The sequence below is a fragment of the Pantherophis guttatus genome, chromosome 1 (genome assembly GCF_059756535.1).
Source record: "Pantherophis guttatus breed Tessera chromosome 1, ASM5975653v1, whole genome shotgun sequence".
Lineage (NCBI taxonomy): Eukaryota > Metazoa > Chordata > Lepidosauria > Squamata > Colubridae > Pantherophis > Pantherophis guttatus.
The window spans coordinates 326,128,752-326,150,386 of record NC_142063.1 but is presented as its reverse complement, the minus strand read 5'-3'; the positions used below and the strand labels follow the sequence as shown (position 1 = coordinate 326,150,386).

Sequence of the window (21,635 nt, the reverse complement as noted above, 5' to 3'; positions counted from 1 at the left end):
TCTACACAAGAGGAGCTTTGACCACAATAAATGTGTCACTGAACTTTTGAGGCATTGATCCTCAATCCACCTTTAGGTTAGCACAATCCCTTGAAACTGATTTAAAATGTATCTGTTTTTGAGATTGGCAAAATACATTTGATTACAAATTAAACGAAATGGGCCAGGTTCATATAAAGTATTTAACTACACAAAAATAAGTAAACAATTGCCAACTATGATATGCTGTATGAATGTAGCTATTGGGCTCACAGTTGTCCTTCCGTACATGCATGAGTTAGTGAGATGCAGGCAACAGTTTCTAAATTAAAGATCCTAGTTTGCAAACCCAGAAAACTGGTAAATTCAGAATTAAGTTTAATGTATTACACAATAGAACAGAAGGCAACGCACAGACTACAAGGCATTTGTTGAATTTTGGACATTGTGCTCAAATTGTCCAATATTAATACCATTAGCAAGGAATGCTGCAAATAACATGGGCACAACGAAGATTGGTAACTAAGGGGTCATCAGGCCACATCCCACTATTAATAGCACCCTCTGGATCACTACTTCAGATTTAAGCTGATGGTAGCCTCTGCTTTTCTTTTTTCTAATTTCTATTCAAGTGGTGTTTTCTGATTTTTGCTGACACAAGCAGCCCTACATGGTCTGTCTGTAGCATTTCCTTGTAGATACAGTAATGCCCCACTTCAGCTGGCTAGTGAAGGCCCACCTCCTCCAGTCATTGTAGCTGCCTTTCTATTTTGCTCTGCGAAGCAAATATCAATTCTGAATTACCTGAAATACTGGGTAACAAAGGCACAGAGAAATTGCAGACTACATTTGTGCTTCAGTTTGAGATGCAGACAACACGGACTCATTCCCAGCAGCCTGCACTTGTGTTCAACAATAAAACATCCTGCAGAAAACATCCTGTAGAACACACGGTTCCAACTTCTCAATGACTCAGGTGACCCTGAGGACACAGATCAGGGTGAAATGTTCCCAGTTCGGTCCGGTTCGCCCGAACCGGTAGTAAAAAAGGCTACAGATTCGCCAAACCGGTAGCAAAAAATGTAAAAAAAAAGTTCCGATGATCAGGTGAGCGACGTGCAATTGTTGGAACTTTTATTTTTCTTTTAAAAGCATTTTTTACAACCTATTCGGCCAAATAGGTTGTAAAAAATGCTTTTAAAAGGTAAAAAAAAGGCTCCGAAGATTGCGCGCCACAGCTGATCACACACCCCTGTGCGCTGTTCTACTTATTCCATGCCTCATTTTGGTGTGCACTGTGTGTGTGTGCGCATGGGGGCATCTTGTATTTGGCGCATGGTGTGCACTGCACATGTGCACGCAGCATGTGTTTGGCATGCGGCACGCATGTGCAGCCAGTGAACCAGTAGTAAACCGGTTCAGATTTCACCATTGATGCAGATAAACCTCCAAGTAGCCTCAACGACCCTCTAAAGGATGCAAATGACCAGCTGTCTGCAAGGAACATAAATCCTTCCATTCTCCACCATCCAGTCAGAGAAGAAGAAGCTTCTTGGATGAGAAGTGACACGTCTTCAAAAATATAAACAAAAAAGTCCAGTTGCCTCTTGGGGGGAAAAAATGCACCTTTGGGACAGCACAGTGTGTCCTGTACAAGTAGTTCTTGACTTACAGCCCAAATTGAGCCTATAATTACAACCATAAACTGTTGCTGTTGTAAGTGGAGGCATCATGGGACCGGATTCAAAGTTACAACCATTTTTACAATGCTCTTTAAATGAACCTTGCAGTCATTAAGCAAATGTGGTGGTCGCTAAATGAATCCATTTTCTCCAATGGACGGGGTTCGGGACTTAATTCTGGAGGAGGGGGCTGACCTGGCATGCATAACTGAGACCTGGCTGGGCCAGGAGGGGTGTGTGCCCCTCTCAGAGATATGCCCAGACGGGTTCCAGATATTGCATCAGCCGCCTCTCCAGGGAAGGGGTGGAGGAGTGGCAGCTATTGTCCAGAAGAATCTTTGCCCTTGCAGGATCCCTGCGCCTGAGATTGGGTGTGAGTCTCTCCTCTTGAGGTTGGACTCAGGGGCTCTGTTGGGCTTGTTGTTGATGTACCTGCCTCCCAGCTGTGTTACGACAGCCCTGCCTGTGCTGCTAGAGGCAGTAGCTGGGCTGGCGGTGGAGTTCCCCAGGTTTATGGTACTGGGGGACTTCAATTTGCCACCACTTGGTAAATTCTCAGATGCGGCTCAGGAGTTCATGGCTTCTATGACAACCATGGACCTGACCCAAGTAGTTCAGGGTCTGACTCATGGGGGGGGGACACACACTTGACCTGGTGTTTCTCTCAGGGCAGTGGAGATATGATCTGGAATTAAGGGGTATAGATGCTTGTCCCTTGTCTTGGTCAGATCATTTCCTGCTGAGGTTAGACTTCAGGGCGCTACTCCTCCATTGCAGGGAGGCGGAGCCGATTAAGTGGTTCCGCCCCAGGTGCCTAATGGACCCTGAAGGGTTCCAGAAGGAGCTTGGGGAGATACCTGACTCCCTTGTCCACAGTCCGGCTGAGTCCCTGGTGGCTGCCTGGAATAGAGTGGCATCTGGGGTACTGGACCGGATTGCGCCTTTGCGACCTCTTCATGGCAGTGGATCCAGGAAAGCTCCCTGGTTTACCGAGGAGCTCCAGGAGATGAAGCACCAGAAGAGACGTCTAGAGTGACGCTGGAGGACCAGTAACTCCAAATCTGACCGAACACTCTTAAAAGCCTTTATTAGGACTTATTTAGTAGCGATACGGGTGGCAAAATGCTCACATTTTTTCGCACTTATTGCATCCGCTGATTCGTGCCCAGCCGCCCTATTTAGGGTGACTCGCTCCCTCCTTAATGTAGGGGAAGTGGAGGAGCCCTTGCAAGGTAGAGCTGAGGAGTTTGTGCAGTTTCTGTCAGATAAAGTCGCTCAGATTCGGATGGACCTGGACTCTGATTGGGCAATTACGACCGAGATGATGGGGGAAGATCTTAGTCCCATTGTGTGGGATGAGTTTGAGCCTGTGACTCCTGAGGAAGTGGACAAGGCTGTAGGAGTGATGAGTACCTCCACTTGTTGGACCCGTGTCCCCTCTGGCTGGTTTTGGCCAGCAGGGAGGTGACACAAGGCTGGTTCCAGGCCTTGTGTTAACGCGTCCTTGAGGGAAGGGGCCTTCCTGCAACCATTGAAGGAAGCGGTTGTAAGGCCCCTCCTCAAGAAGCCTTCCCTGGATCCAGCAGAATTAAAGAACTTTTGTCCAGTCTCCAACTTAACCTTTGCGGGAAAGGTTGTAGAGAAAGTGGTGGCACTTCAGCTCCTGTGGTCATTGGAGGAAATGGATTATCTAGACCCTTTTCAGTCTGGCTTCAGGCCTGGCTACAGCACGGAAACTGCTTTGGTCACACTGATGGATGATCTCTGGCGAGCCCGAGATGGGGGTCATTCCTCCATCTTGGTGCTACTTGACCTCTCAGCGGCTTTCTATACCATTGACCATGTTATCCTTCTGGGATGGCTGAGGGAGCTGGGAGTGGGAGGCACCGTGTTATAGTGGTTCTCCTCCTATCTCTCTGGTCGGTTACAGTTGGTGTTGGTAGGAGGACAGAGGTCGACCCCTAGGCCCCTTGTTTGTGGGGTGCCTCAGGGCTCGGTCCTCTCTCCCCTCCTATTTAACATCTACATGAAGCCGCTGGGTGAGATCATCCGACGACACGGGGTGAGATATCAGCAATACGCAGATGATACCCAGCTGTATATCTCTACCCCGTGTCAATTCAGTGATGCGGTGGATGTGATGTGCCGGTGCCTGGAGGCTGTGAGGGTCTGGATGGGAGTCGCTCTTGGCTCAGACTTAACCCAGACAAGACTGAGTGCTGTGGGTATTGCCTCCTAAAGACTATGTCGATTGTCCATCCTTGGTTCTGGGGGGAAGAAATTGTCCCCCTCAGAACGGGCTCGCAATTTGGGTGTCCTCCTAGACTCACAGCTAAGATTAGAGCACCATCTGACTGCTGTGGCTAGGGGGACCTTTGCACAGGCTCGCCTGGTGCACCAATTACGACCCTACTTGGATCGGGAGGCTCTCCTCACAGTCACTCATGCCCTTGTCACCTCACGGTTAGATTATTGCAATGCGCTCTACATGGGGCTACCCTTGAAAAGTGTTTGAAGACTACAGTTGGTCCAGAATGCAGCTGCGCGAGCTGTCGTGGGTGCACCTAGGTACACCCACATTACACCAATTCTCCGCGAGCTGCACTGGCTCCCTATTGGTCTCCGGTCACAATTCAAGGTGTTGGTTATTACCTTTAAAGCCCTACATGGCTCAGGGCCAGGTTATCTTCGAGACCGCCTTCTGCCGCATAGCTCCCAGTGACCAGTAAGATCCCACAGAGTTGGTCTCCTCCGGGTCCCATCAGCTAAACAATGCTGGCTGGCGGGCCCGCAGGGGAGGGCCTTCTCTGTGGCTGCCCCAGCTCTCTGGAACCAGTTACCTCCTGATGTCCGGACCATCCCCATCCTATTGGCCTTCCGAAAAGCGGTGAAAACCTGGCTTTTCCAGCAGGCCTGGGGCCGTTGATCTCGGCTAGATCCGGCCATGAATGGTGTGAAAGAGTTTTTAATGTTTTTAATGTTTTTTTAATTTTTCAATGTCTTTTTACAATGATTTTTAAATGTATTGTGAGCCGCCCTGAGTCTTCAGAGAGGGGTGGCATATAAATTAAATTAAATTAAATTAAATTAAATTAAATTAAATTAAATAATAAAATAAAATAAAATAAAATTAAATTAAATTAAATTAAATTAAGTTTTGTTTTGTTTTGTTTTTTTGCCAGAAACCAGAAGTAAATGTTGGAACCTGGTGAAACATATTGCAAATTGTGGTCAAGTAACTGCAGGATGCTGCAAATGCCATAAAGCTGGGCTGGTTGCCAAATGTTCAAAATGCAGTTTGTGACCATGGGATGTGTATAATGTTTGGCTGCCATAATTCTGAAAACGGGTCATAAGTAGCTCTGGGAAGGTCTGTCATGTAAGTAGACAACTATCACTAGGGGAAAGATGACCAGCATACTACTAAGTAGCTCAAGAATTTCAGCCTGTGTGAATAGAGAAAGTGGCAATTGCTTTCACCTGCTTGTTTGTGTCCCACCGAGGAATATGCCATGTAAATGTCAGGAGGCACTGCCAATTCTCCATAGGATATTTCTGGACCCCGTTACCACTTTCTGCCAGTATTTTCTCATAGCACTTAAGGATTTAAGGTAATTGAAAGCTGCTAAGAAATTAAAAAGTATTCTATTGGTTTCCTCTTCTAACCCAAGTGCCCAAAGACTTGTAAAGCTGCCCACCAAACTGGTGAGGAGTTCTGGGAGTTGAAGTCCCATAAAGTCCCATAAAGTCACCAAGATTGGGTACGCCTGTCCTAGAGGAAAGATGTAAATCAGGATGTAAATCAGGGGTGGGTTCTACTTACATTTACTACCGGTTCACAATGGGGCTGCGCGCGCTCTCTTCTGCGCATGTGCAGAAGCGTTCTGATGACATAGGGCTCGGTGGGCGGAGCCTCCCTCCGGTTTTACTACCAGCTCTATAGAACCGGTCCGAACCGGGGGCAACCCGCCACTAATGTAAATCTACGATCACCATCAGGGCAACTGAATAGTTCCATTCAGGCCACATCAATCTCTTCCGAAAAGAAGCAAATTTCTGATAGGAACACTTGATTTTTTGTGAAAATAGACTTTAATATAATAAATTATTATTTTTTAAATAAAAACATAGCTCATCCAACGTCCCCTCTCAATAATCCATACTGAACAAAACAAGAATGGTTCCTTCTCCCAACAAACATGCAGAGGTACATTGGCTGCAAGAATGGGGGACACATTTATTAAAACACGCACACACAAATCTCTCAGTCATGAAATGGGGTCACCTCTGAATAAGAGGTACCCCTTCCCACAGGCTAGGCACATGGGCTGGCACAGTGCCCACTGACCCTCACCATTAGAGCTGCTTGTTCAGCAGCTGGAAATCTTACAAAAGGCAGACCACAGGAGAAGGACACCAGTCGAGTCTGGGCTGCCTTCTTAGTTTAGAATGCCAATAACCAGGGACAAAGAATACACTCTCATACTTGTACATATCAACACCTTAATCCAACTTAGCCATTCTCTCTCTTTCCCCCCCCCCACTCTCTTCCTCTCCCCCTCTCTCTGTTTCTTCAGTAGTGGACATTCACCTCAGAATTTCACTTCATAAGAACATGGTTCCAATTTTAGGTCCAACTTTGAACCTGGCAAAGAAGTCTTCTATCAAGAAAAGAATCAAGATGCCATTCAGAGCTATTTTAAAGAAAGCGTTATGTTTCCATAATACAGTACAATCTGCATTTTGATATATTCTTGGGCATAGGCTAAGGGTGAGTTGAACATCTTTTATGAAATGAAGAAAATGCAACCCAATTGATGGTCCATTTAAGCTAAGTCAAGGTCAACTGGCAATCTCAATGTCAATAATAGGCAGTGGTCAAGAATTGTTCTAGGCAACTGTGAAGCAAAAACTCCAGAGGATTATAAATTATACAGGGGGCATAGAAGAGAAAGAGCAGCTTTCCATAAAATAGGTACTCTCCAGAGTTGTTGGGATTGAAATTCTTAGGACTTTCACTCACAATGTTCAAAGTTGGGAATGGAAGCTGTAGTCCCAATGAATCTGGAAGTTGGCAAATTAGCGAAGGTTGAAACAGTCTTTTCTTCCAAACTCAAAATGCCAGCATTGGGAATCCAACAATGCTGTTGACAGAGTATAAATTCAGGACAGAGACCTTCTCAAAATACATAATTTATATTGCACAATGTGTTAATGCTCATAGGCTTAGATGGTATTAAAGGAGAAACTAGTTAACTTCATGGAACAAAAATAAGAGATCGTTTGAGATTAGATGAAATGAAACCTCTCTCTTTCAGGTGTAGTGTATCTGTGAATACCAATAGCTGAAGGCAATAGCCAAGGAGACCTATTACCTTTACATTCTGAGCAGAGAATCTAACTAGGGAAAACAGAAAGCTTACTTAAGCTGCATATCTAGCACAGAAGTTCTAAATGGGCTGTTAGAACTCTTCTCGAGCTGCATACATTCTACAGATCTGTAGCCAGAAATCTGTTTAATCACCATCTCCATGCTTTACTAGATGGTAGTATTTTGGGGGATTTTGTTCTCCATGTATCAGGTAAATGTTATGATCTCAAGTTTGGACATGTTTCAACTATTTGGAGGATGAGAGTACTCCCTAACTGAGGATGAGCCTGGCTTTCTGATTCTCTCACCTTTAGCCAGTAACAATCTGTGGACCAAAAGACGGTGGGCATGTCAAAGCCTCCCTAATGAAAACGCAAAGATTGGAAGCAGGAATGTAGGGCAGGGGGGAAAAAAATCTCTTTCCTAGAAGATCTTGAGTAGCTGGATACTTTGGATGCTTCTGAGAGGCTTCCCCCACATCTTAACTGGCATTGTGGGAGCTCCCAGGACATACCTGGAGCAGAAGTTATGTTTTCCCCATATATGGTACTTTATAGGATGACACAACGTATTAATGAGATTTTATATTCAGAGGTTTCAAATTGTTTGAATGTAATCCAGGAAAAACTGTGAGAAAGGTAAGGATAAGTAAAATTCCATCAGCTGATTAGCAATGATGATGATGATGATGATATTATCCATTCAATTGTGCCCAAATCTTAGCGAGTCTATCGGCCAGGCCTCTCCACATCTTCCAATCTTGCACAACTTCTTCGAGTTTTTCTACGCTCTGGTTGGTGTTAGCGTTGATCATATCCAGCCATCATGTTCTTCGGTGGCCTGCTTTCTTTTTACCACTAACTCCTCCCAACATAATTGCTTTCTCCAATGAATTCCCCCGCATGACATGGCCAAAGTTAGTGAGACACAATTTTGTGATTTTTTTCCCCTTCCAGTGACATGTCTGGTATTATGCACTCCACTAATGCTTGTTGATCACATTTGATGTCCAAGGAATGATTAGTGGTATTATTACAGTAAATTATTTATCAAGTGGTACTGTACAAGAATTATGTACCTGAAGGCAATCAATAAGTCCTTAACTTACCATCAAATGGTAAATGCCCTGATTTCTACTCAGGGGCAGAAATGTGCAAGATACCCAGTTTAGCATTAGAGTACAACAAAAAGAGAAGTCGCTGTATCAAAACAAGAATCCATACGAAGACAGCTGTGTGAGTCTTCCACTGGCAAACATGAAGGCTCTTGGGCAGGAACTCCCAGATAATATATATTCAATCACCCTTCAGCCACACCCAGCCAAATTAGATCCTTGACCGATTCTTTCTGGGAAGGACAATTCCTAGAGGAAAAAAATGTCCACTTGCAACAGATTGGGAAGAGGCGATAAAAGAAAGGATCGAGAGAAGTGATATGCTGAGAGAAAAAGCCTAAGAAAGAAGCTTTGATTTCCAAAACAAGGGAGATATTTTCTGGAAGAAAGGTAAAATAGGGAACATCCACTGAATTATATTTCAGCCGATACCACACACTGGAGAAGAGATTGTGAGCAAGATGTCTCTACAGAACCCGCTTTCTGGAGCTTATACTTGCTTCCCAAACCACTTGACATATCTTGCAATCCATGGAAATAAAATGCCATTGTGGATTACATCATGATTCATTTCTTTTTTACTGCAACATTCTATGGCAGCTGAGCTCAGCACCATTCTTCTTGCTTGACCTGGGGTGGATTTTCCCTCCCTTCAGGAATATGTTCTTCTTCTTACTCTGAAGGGCAGGTCTCAGGATTGAGAGGCCCAATGAGTGTTGGGGCAGTGGACGGTCCAGGTGCTAAGCAAAAATGGAAGGTGTATCAGATGATCTACTGGATACCGCTGTGAAATAAAAAGATAGTGAATATGAGAAACAAAATATTGCAAGCATCTCACTGTCTCACATCTCAATAATAAATAATTCAATATCCAAAATAATTTCAAACTTTACGAATAAATATCTACATTAAGTTTTAACTAAAAACCATTCCTGGACTATAACAATACATGGGTTTGCATCTTATTCAAATTTAGATTTGTGGGTGTGAGTATACAGCAGTGGCCCTCAACCTTTGGGCACCAGGGACCGGTTACATGGAGAGAGGTTTTCCTGGGGTGGAATGAACTTGGAATTCCAAGCAGCAGAAAATTGTCCACCTAGCAACTCCAGGAAAACATATTACAGTAGATCTGGTTTTGCAACAACAACCTTTGCAATACAGAATGAAGGTTATGACAGGTGATCACACAGGTACAAAACTGATCTGGGAGTAGGACAAATGCTTTATGCAGAGGTATCCTGCCCATTACTGAATGTACTTGTCAAACGGACAGTTTTTTCTGAAGAAAAGCAGATACTTCATTTACAAGCTGGAACGCTCAGATTCCTGTATTTGCTGACATCAGTGATATTTTCTGGAAGGCAATAATTGTTGTAGAATTCAGCTAGGCAACCTGTGATCCAATATTCATTTCGAAGATATTTCCTTGCCTAAACGGTGGGTAAAAAACAATGGGAGTGACTTCCAACTTCCTACCAGCATCCCTATTGACTTTCTTTGTAGGAAACTGGCAGGGAGCATTGGAAATGATAATTATGGCTGATAACTTGGTATAAAGAGCCAACTTTATACCAAATTCATACCAGGCTGTAGACAAGCACTGGCTCTGGTGAATGACAATAATTGAAGGGAGATTCAAAGGATCTATCTTGATATTCTTAAGCATCTGTTTGAAGTAGGCCCCTTGATTTGCAGAATGGGAAGGAAAATTTTGTTTCTGCTCTCATCTTGATGCCAATATGTCCAGAGATATAAAAGATTTACTAACTAGCAAAAAGCATTCCGGAAGGATTTGATCTGGGACTTACAGGATTGTTCTCTGCCTTTCTCTCTTCTCTTGACTTTCTCACATGCATCACTGGATTCTTCTTTTTCTCACTCGCTGAGGGAGGCCACGAGCATACAAGAATAGATAAATGAAACAAAGATAGCTCAGTTATCTCAGGCTGGTGGAATACATGGATGGAGGAAAAGACACCTATTTGCTGGCATCCCAGTTCTGTGATAAAAACCCATTTTCACATCTGGGTCCCAATCAGGCAACATGTCTCCCTCACCTGCCTTCCAAGGCTTGGCTCACTTGCCAGTGCTCCGTCTGCTGGCAAAGCTTCCAGGAAATTAGATGGAACAAGACCTTTCTGTCCATTTACCTCCCCCTGCAGATAAAGAAGGGAAATGTTTAGTTGGAGATCACTTGATGATTCAAAACCAATCAGAGAAAGGGACGGCCTTCCTTTTTTCCTACCATCAATCTCTTGTGCACGTTCTATTTCCAAGCAAAGTGATGGACTAGTGATATATCTCCTATCTTGGATCTCTGCCTATTACTCTATGTACCTGTCAAAAGATCAGGAGTCCTTTCAGAAGAAAAGCAGATGCTTTCATTTCCAAACTGGAACACTCAGTTTCCTCACTTTTGCTGATATCAGCAATGCTTTCTGGAAAGCAATAATTACTGTAGAATTCAGCCAAGCAACCTGTGACCTGTTGGATTGTCATTTCAGGAATATTTCCTTACTCAAAGAGAGGCCAAAAAGGCAGTGGGAATGACTTTCAATTTGCTACTGGCTTCCCCGTTGACTTTCTTTGTAGGAAGCTTGTAGGGAGCTTGGAAATGTCACGGAAATGACAATTACGTGATGAGATTGACTGTGCAGTGGCACAGCAGCAGGTCGGCATTCAAATGGCCACAACTTTGCCAAAATTTCAGTCTCGTGGGAGTCATGGATCTCAGATTTTGGATGCATTCTGTAAATAAGCCCGTTTGAGGTTCTTTGATTCAAAAATTGTTGCCCTGTGATGTACCATTTCACCCAACAGAAGATTACCATCAAACAGACATGAGACTTTAGATATATACAGTATATTCCACAAACTCTTAATATAGAAACAATCGCACCCTCATGTCTATGGAGATTCTCGGTCATCCAGATCATGGTTGTCCCAGAGCTGAAGAAGCTTCTTGGACAAGAAGCAAAACGTCATCAAAGAAAAACCAGAAAGTCCAGTTGCCTCTTGAAAATGCACCTTTGAGACAATCACACCCCCAGTTCCATTCATAGCAATGCAGGCCTCTGATTTACCAGCTATATCACTGTTTGAACCATTTGAATTAAAAAAACAGAAAGGCACGATACGTACATAGTAGAACCCATCATCATCCATGGAACTGAGCACAGTCACAATGTCCCCAGCACAAAATCTGAGCTCAACCTAGAGGAAAACATTAAAAACAATAGTAGAAAATCACTGAAAGATGATGATGTTTTATGGATTTGCTTATAGACAAGAGATGGGATATAAGATGAAGAGATGTTTGTGACTTTAGAGAGGATAAAGAATTTGTTTATACTTGTGATGAAGATTGGAAGTTTTTTTTCTCTCTCTCTCTCTCTCTCTGCCATACACACACATACTGTATATAAACTTTATATACCACCCATCTCATCATTCAGAGCAACTCTATATTCTTTCTTTATTATATTATTACTTTAGCCTTTCTTCTGTTTTTCTTTTTTCTTTCAATTCATGCACACAATACAATAGTAGAAAATCAGTATAGAAGCAACGGAGAAGGAAGTGATTACTTCCATTTTCAGTTTATACACTGAAACTAGCACTGAAACAAGACAATCTCCAGGATTTATTGGGCCCATGACAATTCCTTAACTGATACACAAAGCTAAGCAGTTCATACCTCTACCCACTAACAGTGCTGCAAAGATTAAGCTAAAAGCAGCCTCATCTTACCTCGGTGTCTGGATTAGGAGAATTCTCTTGGGGATTGTAGTCAAAAATGGCCACCATTGTTCTTACAGGGTCCTCAGAACTCAGATTTTGCTTTCCAGGTGCTTCTAAACCAGAAAGGTAATTTACAACTAGCAGATCAGAATGGGAAATTGCATTTGTTCCTTTAAAGCAGGGTCTCTCTTAACAAAGCTCTTATCTGTTCATTGCGACCTAGTCATGAACTTATGATCTTCCATGGCCAAGAGCCAATACAGACAAGAAAAAAACCCTTCTCTGCCAGACATAAATTTCAGACATGTTCAAAACATTGACAAAATTTATATGAAATGTTTTGTTTTATATGATTTATGCTGCAAATTTCAAAATGCACTCCATAATTTATTCTGGATTTGCTAGATATTAAGAAAGGTCCAGGTGATTTATAAAGGCTTGACTTTGGCTGCTGCAAATCCAGTTTCCCCACTCTGGATTCTGAGACTGAGACAATATGGATTCTATGCCTTCGAATTCTAGCAAGGATCATTTCCTATACAGACAGGAAACAAAAAACAAATGCACAGGACCAGGGCCAGATTTAGATGAAAAGAGGCCCTAGGCTATTCCACTTATGAGGCCCTTTCACCTATAGTGAAAGTGTAATTTTAATTTTGCTAACAATTTGAATGTAGGCCCCTCTTGATCTTGAGGCCCTAGGCTGAAGCCTAGTTAGCCTATAGGAAAATCCGGCCCTGCACAGGACAGAAAATGACAGGACTACAAAGAGGGGGATTCAGTTTTAGTCTGCTTCAACAGAAGCAACTTTTCCAAAACATAGGAAGTAATTCTTTCAGGCACATTATGAACCTAGTTCTCTGGAACAGGGGTCTCCAACCATGGCAACTTTAAGCCTTGAGGACTTCAACTCCCAGAATTCCCCAGCCAGATTCCCCAGCCAGCAGAGGTCTCCAACTTTGGCAACTTTAAGCCTGGCAGACTTCAACTCCCAGAATTCTTCCTCCAGCTTTGCTGGCTGGCGAATTCTGGGAGTTGAAGTCCGCCAGGCTTAAAGTTGCTAAGGTTGGAGACCCCTGCACTGGAAAACACTGGGAAAGGTGGAAGGAAAGAGAAGATAATGACCGACAGCCAAGTAGATAAACTCAGGGTGTTGATGGATGCACTGTTGCAAGATCTGAAGGATCAGGTGAAGGATAGATCATCACTGAGGAAATCTTGTGGTCACTGAGTAAACAACAACTTGATGGCACATAATCAGTCAATCAATTATGCATTAGTCACATCCCACTTAGACTATTGTGCCAAGTTTTAAATAAGATTCAGAGCCGGTTCAAAGAAAGCAGTGAGGATGATCACAGGACTAGAAATTAAGTTCTGTTTCTAAGTATTGGATATATTTAACCCTGAGAAACAAATGACTGAAGGGAGTCATCTACCCAAAAAATTTCACATAAAGGAACAGGAGGAAAAGAGATATACATCTACCATTGTACATAAATGGTGAGGAGGTGGAGAGGGTGGGTAATTTTAAATTTCTGGGCATTTATATCTCGGAGGACCTTTCATGCTAACATGCTTGTGAAGAAGGCACAGAAGAGGCTGTACTTCCTGAGAATGCTCAGGAAGATAAATCTATCTCAGCATCTACTTCTGTCCTACTATCGCAGCACCATTGAGAGTGTCCTGACATATGGCATTTTTGCATGGTATGGGAGCAGCTCTGTAGCGGACAAAAAGGCTCTACAGAGAATCATTAAAACTGCCCAGAATATCATCGGACTCCAGCTACTAGCCCCGGACACATCTTTGAATCTCACTGTTTGAGAAAGTTGCATAACATTCTCAGAGACTCTTCCCATCCTGCTTACAATCATTTTGGATCGTTGCTTTCTGGCAGAAGATACAGAACAATTAAAACTTGGATCACACGTTTTCTGAATAGTTTTTATCCCAGAGCTATAATTGCACTCAACAATGAACTAAAGGGCCACCATCAGTGAGCTGTTGGACAGTATTACTTGGTCTGTTGTGTGGATTCTTGGGTGGTTTAGGGGTGGGGAATTGTGGTGGGTGGGAGTGTGTATGGGGATTGTTATGTGTGTTGGATTTGGTCTTTGGGTGTTAAGTGAATTTCGTTGTATGGGTATACTGTGTGTACACGTACAATGACAATAAAGTTATTTATTTATTTAGAATGGGAGATCTTTGATTCCAGAGGGCAGGACATAGAATAATGAACTTAAGGCAGAAGAACACAGGTTCTGATTAAATACTTTAAAAACTTGACTTCCTAACAATAAGAACATGTTGATAGCTGAACCAATTACCCAGACAGGAAATGGGCTCTTCTTTATTGAATATGAATGAATACAGTTCATTTAGTGACTGTTCAAATTTACAATGTCATGGAAAAAAGTGACTTTTTCACACTTACGACCACTGCATCATCCTCATGGTCAGATGACCAAAATTTTGATGCTTGGCAACTGGTTCATATTTATAAGAGATGCAGTGTCCCCAGATGATGTGATAAGCTGTTGCGACCTTTTGGCAAGCAAAGTCAAAGGGGAAGCCAGATTCACTTAACCGGGTTAGTCACTTAACAACTGCAATAATTCACTTAACAGCTATGGCAAGAAAATGGGGCAAAATTCACTTAACAAATGTCTCACTTAGCAACATAAATTTTGGGCTCAATTATGGTCGTAAATCAAGGATTACCTATACATTCAAGGAGAGGCTAAACAGCTTTTGGCAGAGATGTTTTCACTTGGATTTCTGCTATGAGCAGAAGGATAAACTTGACAGCCTACGTCATAAGATTTTATGAAATGTAGAAGCATTGTTCTATGATTCTACAATCACAGAGACATTTTATGCCCTCTTAAGATATCATTATAGTCCATAATAATGGATGAAACAGAAGCAACACTTACCTAAATCAGGAACCTGATCTTCCAGCCTGATTGATTCTGCAGGGGGACAAAAAGTATTATGAGTGAGCTGTGTTTGTTTGCCAGCGTGTCTTAAGCAAGGCAGTAGCCCAGGAGATTTATTTTGGGAAGTGGTGGAATGATCTGGCTAAATGCAAATGCTTACACAAGTCCTATGAAAATATATAGTTCCAACCAATTTATGGATATGCAGAATTCACATAAAAGATAATCCTGCTTAAGACAATAAGTACTTTTATTATTCCCTTTAATGACCTTGTAGTCCCTTAATTTGGGGTAGAGTCAGGATGACTAAATGCAGCTGAGTGTTTATTGGCCAGATGCCTTTGTTTTCTATTCCATGCAGAGTTCACAGCAGATATTTTTTCTTTATGCCCTAGGGGAGAAATATCTGCTGCTACCTAGGATTGAACTCTCAACCTTCCAACTAGGTGAGTGTCTTCACCACTGGGCCACCATGCTGCTCATCCAATAAGCACTATTATTGAAGATTGGAAACCTTTTATGGACTTTTTGCTGAAAATGAAAAAAATAAAAATAAACAGATGATTTTTGGATTTAAAAGGTAGAATATGAGAAGAATTATGATATAATGTTAATGAGGGAGATGAGAGGATAAAGTTTGTGTCTGCTTGAAAGAAGATTGGAAATGATTTTTCTTTTCTTTTCTTTTTTCTATTCGTATTTCTTTCCACATTTTGCTTACCTTTTCACTTCACATTATTTCTTCTTTTTCTTTTCTTTAATCTTACTTTAGACTACTATCTTTTCCTCTTTTATCTCTTTATAAATCTTTAATAAATATAATATATAAATAAATAAATAAATAAATAAATAAATAAATAAATAAATATTATATAAAGAAAGATAATCCTGTTATCCTGATAGGTACAAGATATCAACAGCTTCTATCATGAAATACTGTACTGACCTTTCTTAGACCGTCGAGGCTTTGAAGGGCGATTTGATGGGTGCGATGGAGGGGGAGAAAATGCACCATTCCCTTCGATTAAACAAAACAAAACACAATTAAATTAACAAGCAATACAAATCAATAACTTAGTAAATTATTCACTACAGCCCATTCTCCTGTGTTACTTAATAAGACGCTAGGCTTATTTCTGGATTAATATGATGTAGACAATGGCTTATCTTTACTACCGGTTCACAACAGGGCCGCGCAGAAAAAGCTTCTGCGCAGGCGCAGAAGGGTTTTGATGACATCAGGGTCAGTGGGCGGAGCCTCCCGCCAGTTTTACTACCGGTTCTATAGAACCGGTGCAAACCAGGGGCAACCCACCACTGATAGATACATACATACATACATACATACATACATACATACATACATACATATTAAGTGTTTACCGAGACACCTGGTCTAACCCAACATGTGGGAGGGACACACAGGCATATATCTATCTATATATATATCTTTGTTGTTCTGAATGGACAGGTTCATTGTTGGGGAACTTGATGAACCACCAAAGTGCCCAGAGAATATACATATTCCTGGTATCACTAAGTGCCCAAAACCTCTCCCCAGATTTTGGAATATTACACCGTTCAGCTAACTGGCAGAAGAACATGGTACAAAGCCGCTACAATGGAAGATTCTGAGCTGAAAAGTCCTACAATGTTATTCCCAAATGTAAGCAGAATCTGTTATTTTGCTGTCTGATTCCATCATGTTGTACATAGAATTTTCTTCTTCTAACAATCTAAACATTGTCCTGGCATTTTACTGTTCAGTATTTAATTCATTATGTGGGCACCTTTGAGACAGAGAAACAACAAGGCTCAAGTGAATTAACTATACATTCTTTAAAAGGTAAGTGGACACTTATAATCCATGAATTATATGCAACCCTTGACTACTACTATAGAATAGTCTACACTTTTACTCATATAGATCCGAGAGAATGTCTGGTTCCCCAAGGCCCAACTGTTCAATCATCAGACTGACGTTTTCTTGAGCAAGATCTTTGCTAACTCAAGTTTTAATTTGCCTTCCCTGACACATCACAGTGATATGGGTGAACATGAGATATTTTGTGTATAGTTTTGCATGTGTATCTGAGAGGATTGTGTTATCATAACCTCATCCATTATTTTTCTACTGGAACATAGCAACCAGCATGATTTCCCATTCAAAAAGTTTCCCAACCCTGGCCTGACAAAGTTCAAGAAGATAAATAAATTTGGGCAGAGTACCTAGACTTTCCATCAGCATATCAGTAGAAATGTGGCCTTCTTCTAACAGCTGTTTTCTTGCACTGTCACTGTCCACCCGGAGTTCAGACACCATGTTGCAGGGTATGAACCCTGTTCTTCCTGCACATTCCCCTCTGTAGAAGCCATCTGCATCTTTGTGACCATAGACCTGTGAAAGGGGGAGGCAGACAATCAATCGCAACAGTGCCAAAGGAATATTTGCTTATGTCCATTTGCTTCTTTCAACCCATTGCTAAATTCATCCCCAAGAGGTTTGCAATAATGGGATATTCCAATGTTTCTCAGCCTTGGTGTCTTGAAGATGTGTGGACTTCAACTCCCAGAATTCCCCAGCCAGCCAAGCTAACCCATTATTGCAGTCTCACAACTTGAGGATGGCTGGGGAATTCTGGAAGTTGAAGTCCACACATTTTCAAGGCGCCAAGATTGAGAAACATTGGGATATACAAATGCACAGAATATTCCATTCCAATTCCAATTATCCATCAACCCCAAGAAAAGAGATCTCAGGGTCATGGTATGGAGCTCAATATGACAACCAGGAGAAAATCTGAAATCAAAGCTAGAGGTTGTTATGAGCTGAAGATAATACGTGGGAATTCTTTATAAATCAATAGCACATTGGGAATTTTGTACAGCCAGTAGGAGGTAGTGATTAGCAGTGGTCTAAGGCTTAGGAAAGGGGCCTTAGGATTCAAATTTCTATTCAGCCATGATGCTTCCTGTGGTCACATTGGGAAAATCATACTAATGTTTCTTAAATATTTGGAAAATATCATCATGGAAATGAAACAACCTGTACCTCCCCACAGCATGGACTGGGAAAATTTTAAGACAGGCTGCATCTGTGTTTGGTTGGAAGCATTCACAACGCTCCATTTAATCAGAGATCTTACACAGTTCCACAAAGCACACTACAAGTAGCCCTTGGTCGCTTAACAACTTTTCAACGTTATGACAGACTTTTAAAAAGCTACTTACCATCTTCCTCAAATTTATGACCACCACCACCAGCCCATCCCCATGGTTGCAAGATCACATTTCGGGCATATGGCAGGTGAATCACACCAGTTACAATGTCCCAAGATCACATGATTGTGATTCACAACATTTTTTGTCATTCCTCAGCACTAAATGTATTGCATTTGCTTAACGACCAGATGGCCCATTTAACAACTACCTAATTTACTTAAAGAGACCACACTGACTCAAACTGTCATAAAAATGATTATCAAATTGAATCAGATCACAAGGTGACCTGCTTAAAGACTACAACAACCTACAACTCTGGGCTCAATTATGGTCATAAGTCGAGGACTGCCTGTAACTGCACTGGAAATATAACATGACAGCCTCTTTTCAAACCTTCTGGTTCAGCCCAGGAAGATCCAGCAATCATCATCGCTTCCTCCTTTAATGACATCTGCTGAAAACTTTAAGAGGACAATTCTTTCAATCTCATCTGTTTTGAGAATAAAGCCACAATTGGGTTAAGTGGCCTGTGAAAGAAAACCAGGTACACCTCAAGATTGTTGAGGGGGGGAGACAGACTCAGTAGGTATCTCTCCCACCCTCCACTGCCCTCTTCTGTAGTAAAGATAAAGATAGATGATAAAAAAATAAATAAACTGAAGCTCACTTTTGCATGTATTCTCTAACTTTCTGTACTTCCAAGTTTGATGAACCATCTTGGAAAACTTCTCCAGTTATTTGTAGTTATTCCAATAAAATTCTGAGCAGAGCACTCTGCAGCTGAACCATTAGCCACAGTCATGCATTCTGCCAAGCTGTAAAGTTTTTTTTAAATCAGAGACTTCTAGATTCACCTACTCTGTGAGAATTGAGCCCTGCCAATATGTCTCTTCTTGGTGTCGCTCGTACCTTCAGAATCTGGCCCTCTTGAAATGGGAGCTCCTCTTCGGCAGCATCCCGATTAGGGGACATCGAAACAGGATCATAATCAAAAAGAGCCACAAACAGACGTGCTGAGCCCTTGTCATCTGCTGATTCACTCCTCCGAGTTCCTAACCAGGACACAAAAGCAAACCACAATTGGACCGAGCCTGTCTATCGCGACAGAATTCCTAGCCCTGATGTTGCGTCTGTGAATTTGGAAGGATGGGCTTGATATTGCGATTTTAACTCCTTCGCGTACCTGATCTTGTAAGGAGGTTTGGAGCCATCCTTGTTCAACTCTTGCTAAAATTTCCCCCCCTCCCCCACCACCAATTTTAAAACAGCCCTAATGTAAACTGCAACTAACTCACCAATAGTTCTACTGAGTGGTGGGGTCCCTTCTTGACTTTTTCTCGAAGATCTTCTGTCTCTCTGGACAGGGGTCTGGTAAGATGTTGAGTCCAACAACCCGGGACTACCTGTCACCTGAAAGAGAACCCTTGGCAGAATCAGACCTGTGTTTATTCACTGACATTTCGGCTACACCCTGCAGCAAAAGCACAAAATGCAAAAGGCTAGAATGCAGCATTCCTCTTTTGCGAATGTTTCCAGAAAACACTGACCAAAAGCAAAGCAAATTCCATAGGCTCAGTTTTGCAGTTAAACTGTCATTTTGACGCCATAATAAATATTCCCCCATTCATTGTGAGATCTGGTGTTTGCTGTGAAACTGAGAAAATCTCATTTCCTTTGAGTTTTCTATACTTTGTGGACCACTGAATCTTATCAATCCAGGTTACATTGATATAAATTATTCCTAGACCACACTGATCAGATGACAGCCTCTTTCTGGAAGGTTTTGCAAATAAAAATAAATGTGAGATTTACGATTTATAATAAAGGGTATTTAAGTTTGCAGACTTTCCCTAAAAATTAATGCGGAAAAGGAATACTGCATTGGATATTTTCAGCCAGTGATGTCTGATTGATAGCCAATCCCAAAGTAAAATATGAGAAAAGCCAATAAGGAGTATCACACAAATGGGCTGTTAAGTTTCAAATAAAAACAGAAGCCTCTATTTTGTAAAGCACTCAACACAATAAGCAGAATGCAAGCAAGCATAGGAGCAAAGGGTCAAAAGCACAGTCAGAATTGTTTGCAAGCTGCTGTAACAACACCAGCTGATGAAGGAAGTGTCTCACAGACCCATGTTTGCCCAAGTGGGCCCTCCTTCCAAGCCTGCTCTGGCCTGGCTCCCAAGACAGAGGGACTTTTCTCCCGAGTCCTGTTCCATTCTTCTGGGCCACCATTGACCTTCTTCCTCCATCCACCATGTCCAGATGAATGGCTGGGAGATGTGCTCCAATCCGTGCTCTCTCCCTCCCAACTATTGGATCGCTTCAGTTCTCGTCGCCCACTGGATTGGACTGATCCTGACTGGCTGGAGCAGTCACTCCATTCCTCCTCACAATCTGTTGGTGATCCATCAGCCCTCCCATCTGAACTCAACAGGCTCACTGGCGTGGAAGTGATGGTTAAATCCTCTTCCTCATTTGAATCATACTCAATGTCAATCTCCAAATTCTCTGGGCTGAGGCAGCGGGGGAGGCCTTGCACAGCTTTCTCCCTTTTCTCTTGGGGCATCATTCTCCTTGAAGAAATTTGATCAGGCCTTTGCCCTGCCCAGCTGCACAGCTTCAAGTCATCCTCCGTCTCAAGGTTGGTGATCACATCCAAATTCTCTGTGAGGCTCTGCGCTCTGTAAAGACCACCTCCAGTGTAGTAGGAATTGCTCCGCAGAGAAACACTGGGCTCGCGGATGTCTCCTTTTCGCTTCCTATGTCCCTGGGGTTGGACACGAGTCTTCTCCTTGCAATGACTGGATTTTCTCCATTCCAAAAGAGGAGATCTTGATGGTTTCTTTCGATCATCCCACTGATAGGTCATATCTTCACCATCCCATCTTCTAGAGCAACTGGACGTTTCATTCATACACTCCCCTCTAAACGTCTGTAGAAGGGTCTTTTCAGGTAAGATCAGCTCTGAAAGATTGTGGTTTCTTTTAGACCAAGAACAGAGAGGACCTTGAATTCTTCTGGTATGATTAGGAAGCTTACTCTGGAAGCTTCCCACAGTCTTCTTTTTCAGAGGGATGGAAATAGGTTGGTTTAGGACCGGGTCCCAGCCTTCATCATCATCATCATCATCATCATCATCATCTTCCTGTTCTTGCTCCTCCTCCTCTTCAGTCACTTCAGGAATACTAAATAGAGCCTTGCTGCAATTTTTTTGCAATGGCATTTCCAGAATCCGTTCCAAGATTTCTTCATCACTGTCAGTATCACCAAGATCCAACTGTGCTCCAGACCCAGAAACCAGACCATCAAGAAAGAAGCAAAGAGAGAAAGAGGAATTAGGCATTAAAAGGTGGGTAAACAACACTTACCATCACTCCTGTAGATGGCATTATATAAGGACTAGACAAATTCACAAAGTGAAAAGTCAATCAATTACTATGAAGGAAGGTAATTAAATGGAAGAGTGATACTCAGAGGCAGAACAACCCTTCAAACTTATTGGTGAAGCACGGGTTTTTATTTCATGATTGTGGGCTTCCCTATTGAAAGCAAGATTCTAATTTTGATAAATCTATTTT

General features: G+C 42.3%; 1 protein-coding gene across 7 annotated transcripts in view; it reads right to left on the bottom strand.

Moving 5' to 3' along the window:
• Positions 1 to 8,708: 8,708 nt before the first annotated feature.
• TSPOAP1 (TSPO associated protein 1) overlaps positions 8,709 to 21,635 on the bottom strand; it is a 72,437-nt gene continuing 59,510 nt past the window's right edge. For 5 of the 7 annotated variants that reach the window (XM_034420994.3, XM_034420996.3, XM_087888975.1 and 2 more), the window contains 11 exons: positions 20,186 to 21,334; positions 19,350 to 19,464; positions 18,964 to 19,106; positions 17,062 to 17,230; positions 15,779 to 15,850; positions 14,830 to 14,865; positions 11,900 to 12,003; positions 11,291 to 11,362; positions 10,207 to 10,305; positions 9,958 to 10,031; positions 8,709 to 8,930 (listed from right to left, as the gene is read on the bottom strand). In XM_034420994.3, coding sequence (XP_034276885.1) covers positions 10,005 to 10,031; positions 10,207 to 10,305; positions 11,291 to 11,362; positions 11,900 to 12,003; positions 14,830 to 14,865; positions 15,779 to 15,850; positions 17,062 to 17,230; positions 18,964 to 19,106; positions 19,350 to 19,464; positions 20,186 to 21,334 — 1,986 coding nt within the window. In that variant the 3' untranslated portion in view covers positions 8,709 to 8,930; positions 9,958 to 10,004. The remainder of the gene's footprint in view (positions 8,931 to 9,957; positions 10,032 to 10,206; positions 10,306 to 11,290; positions 11,363 to 11,899; positions 12,004 to 14,829; positions 14,866 to 15,778; positions 15,851 to 17,061; positions 17,231 to 18,963; positions 19,107 to 19,349; positions 19,465 to 20,185; positions 21,335 to 21,635) is intronic. The other 2 variants (XM_034420995.3, XM_087888980.1) reach the window with 2 other exon arrangements.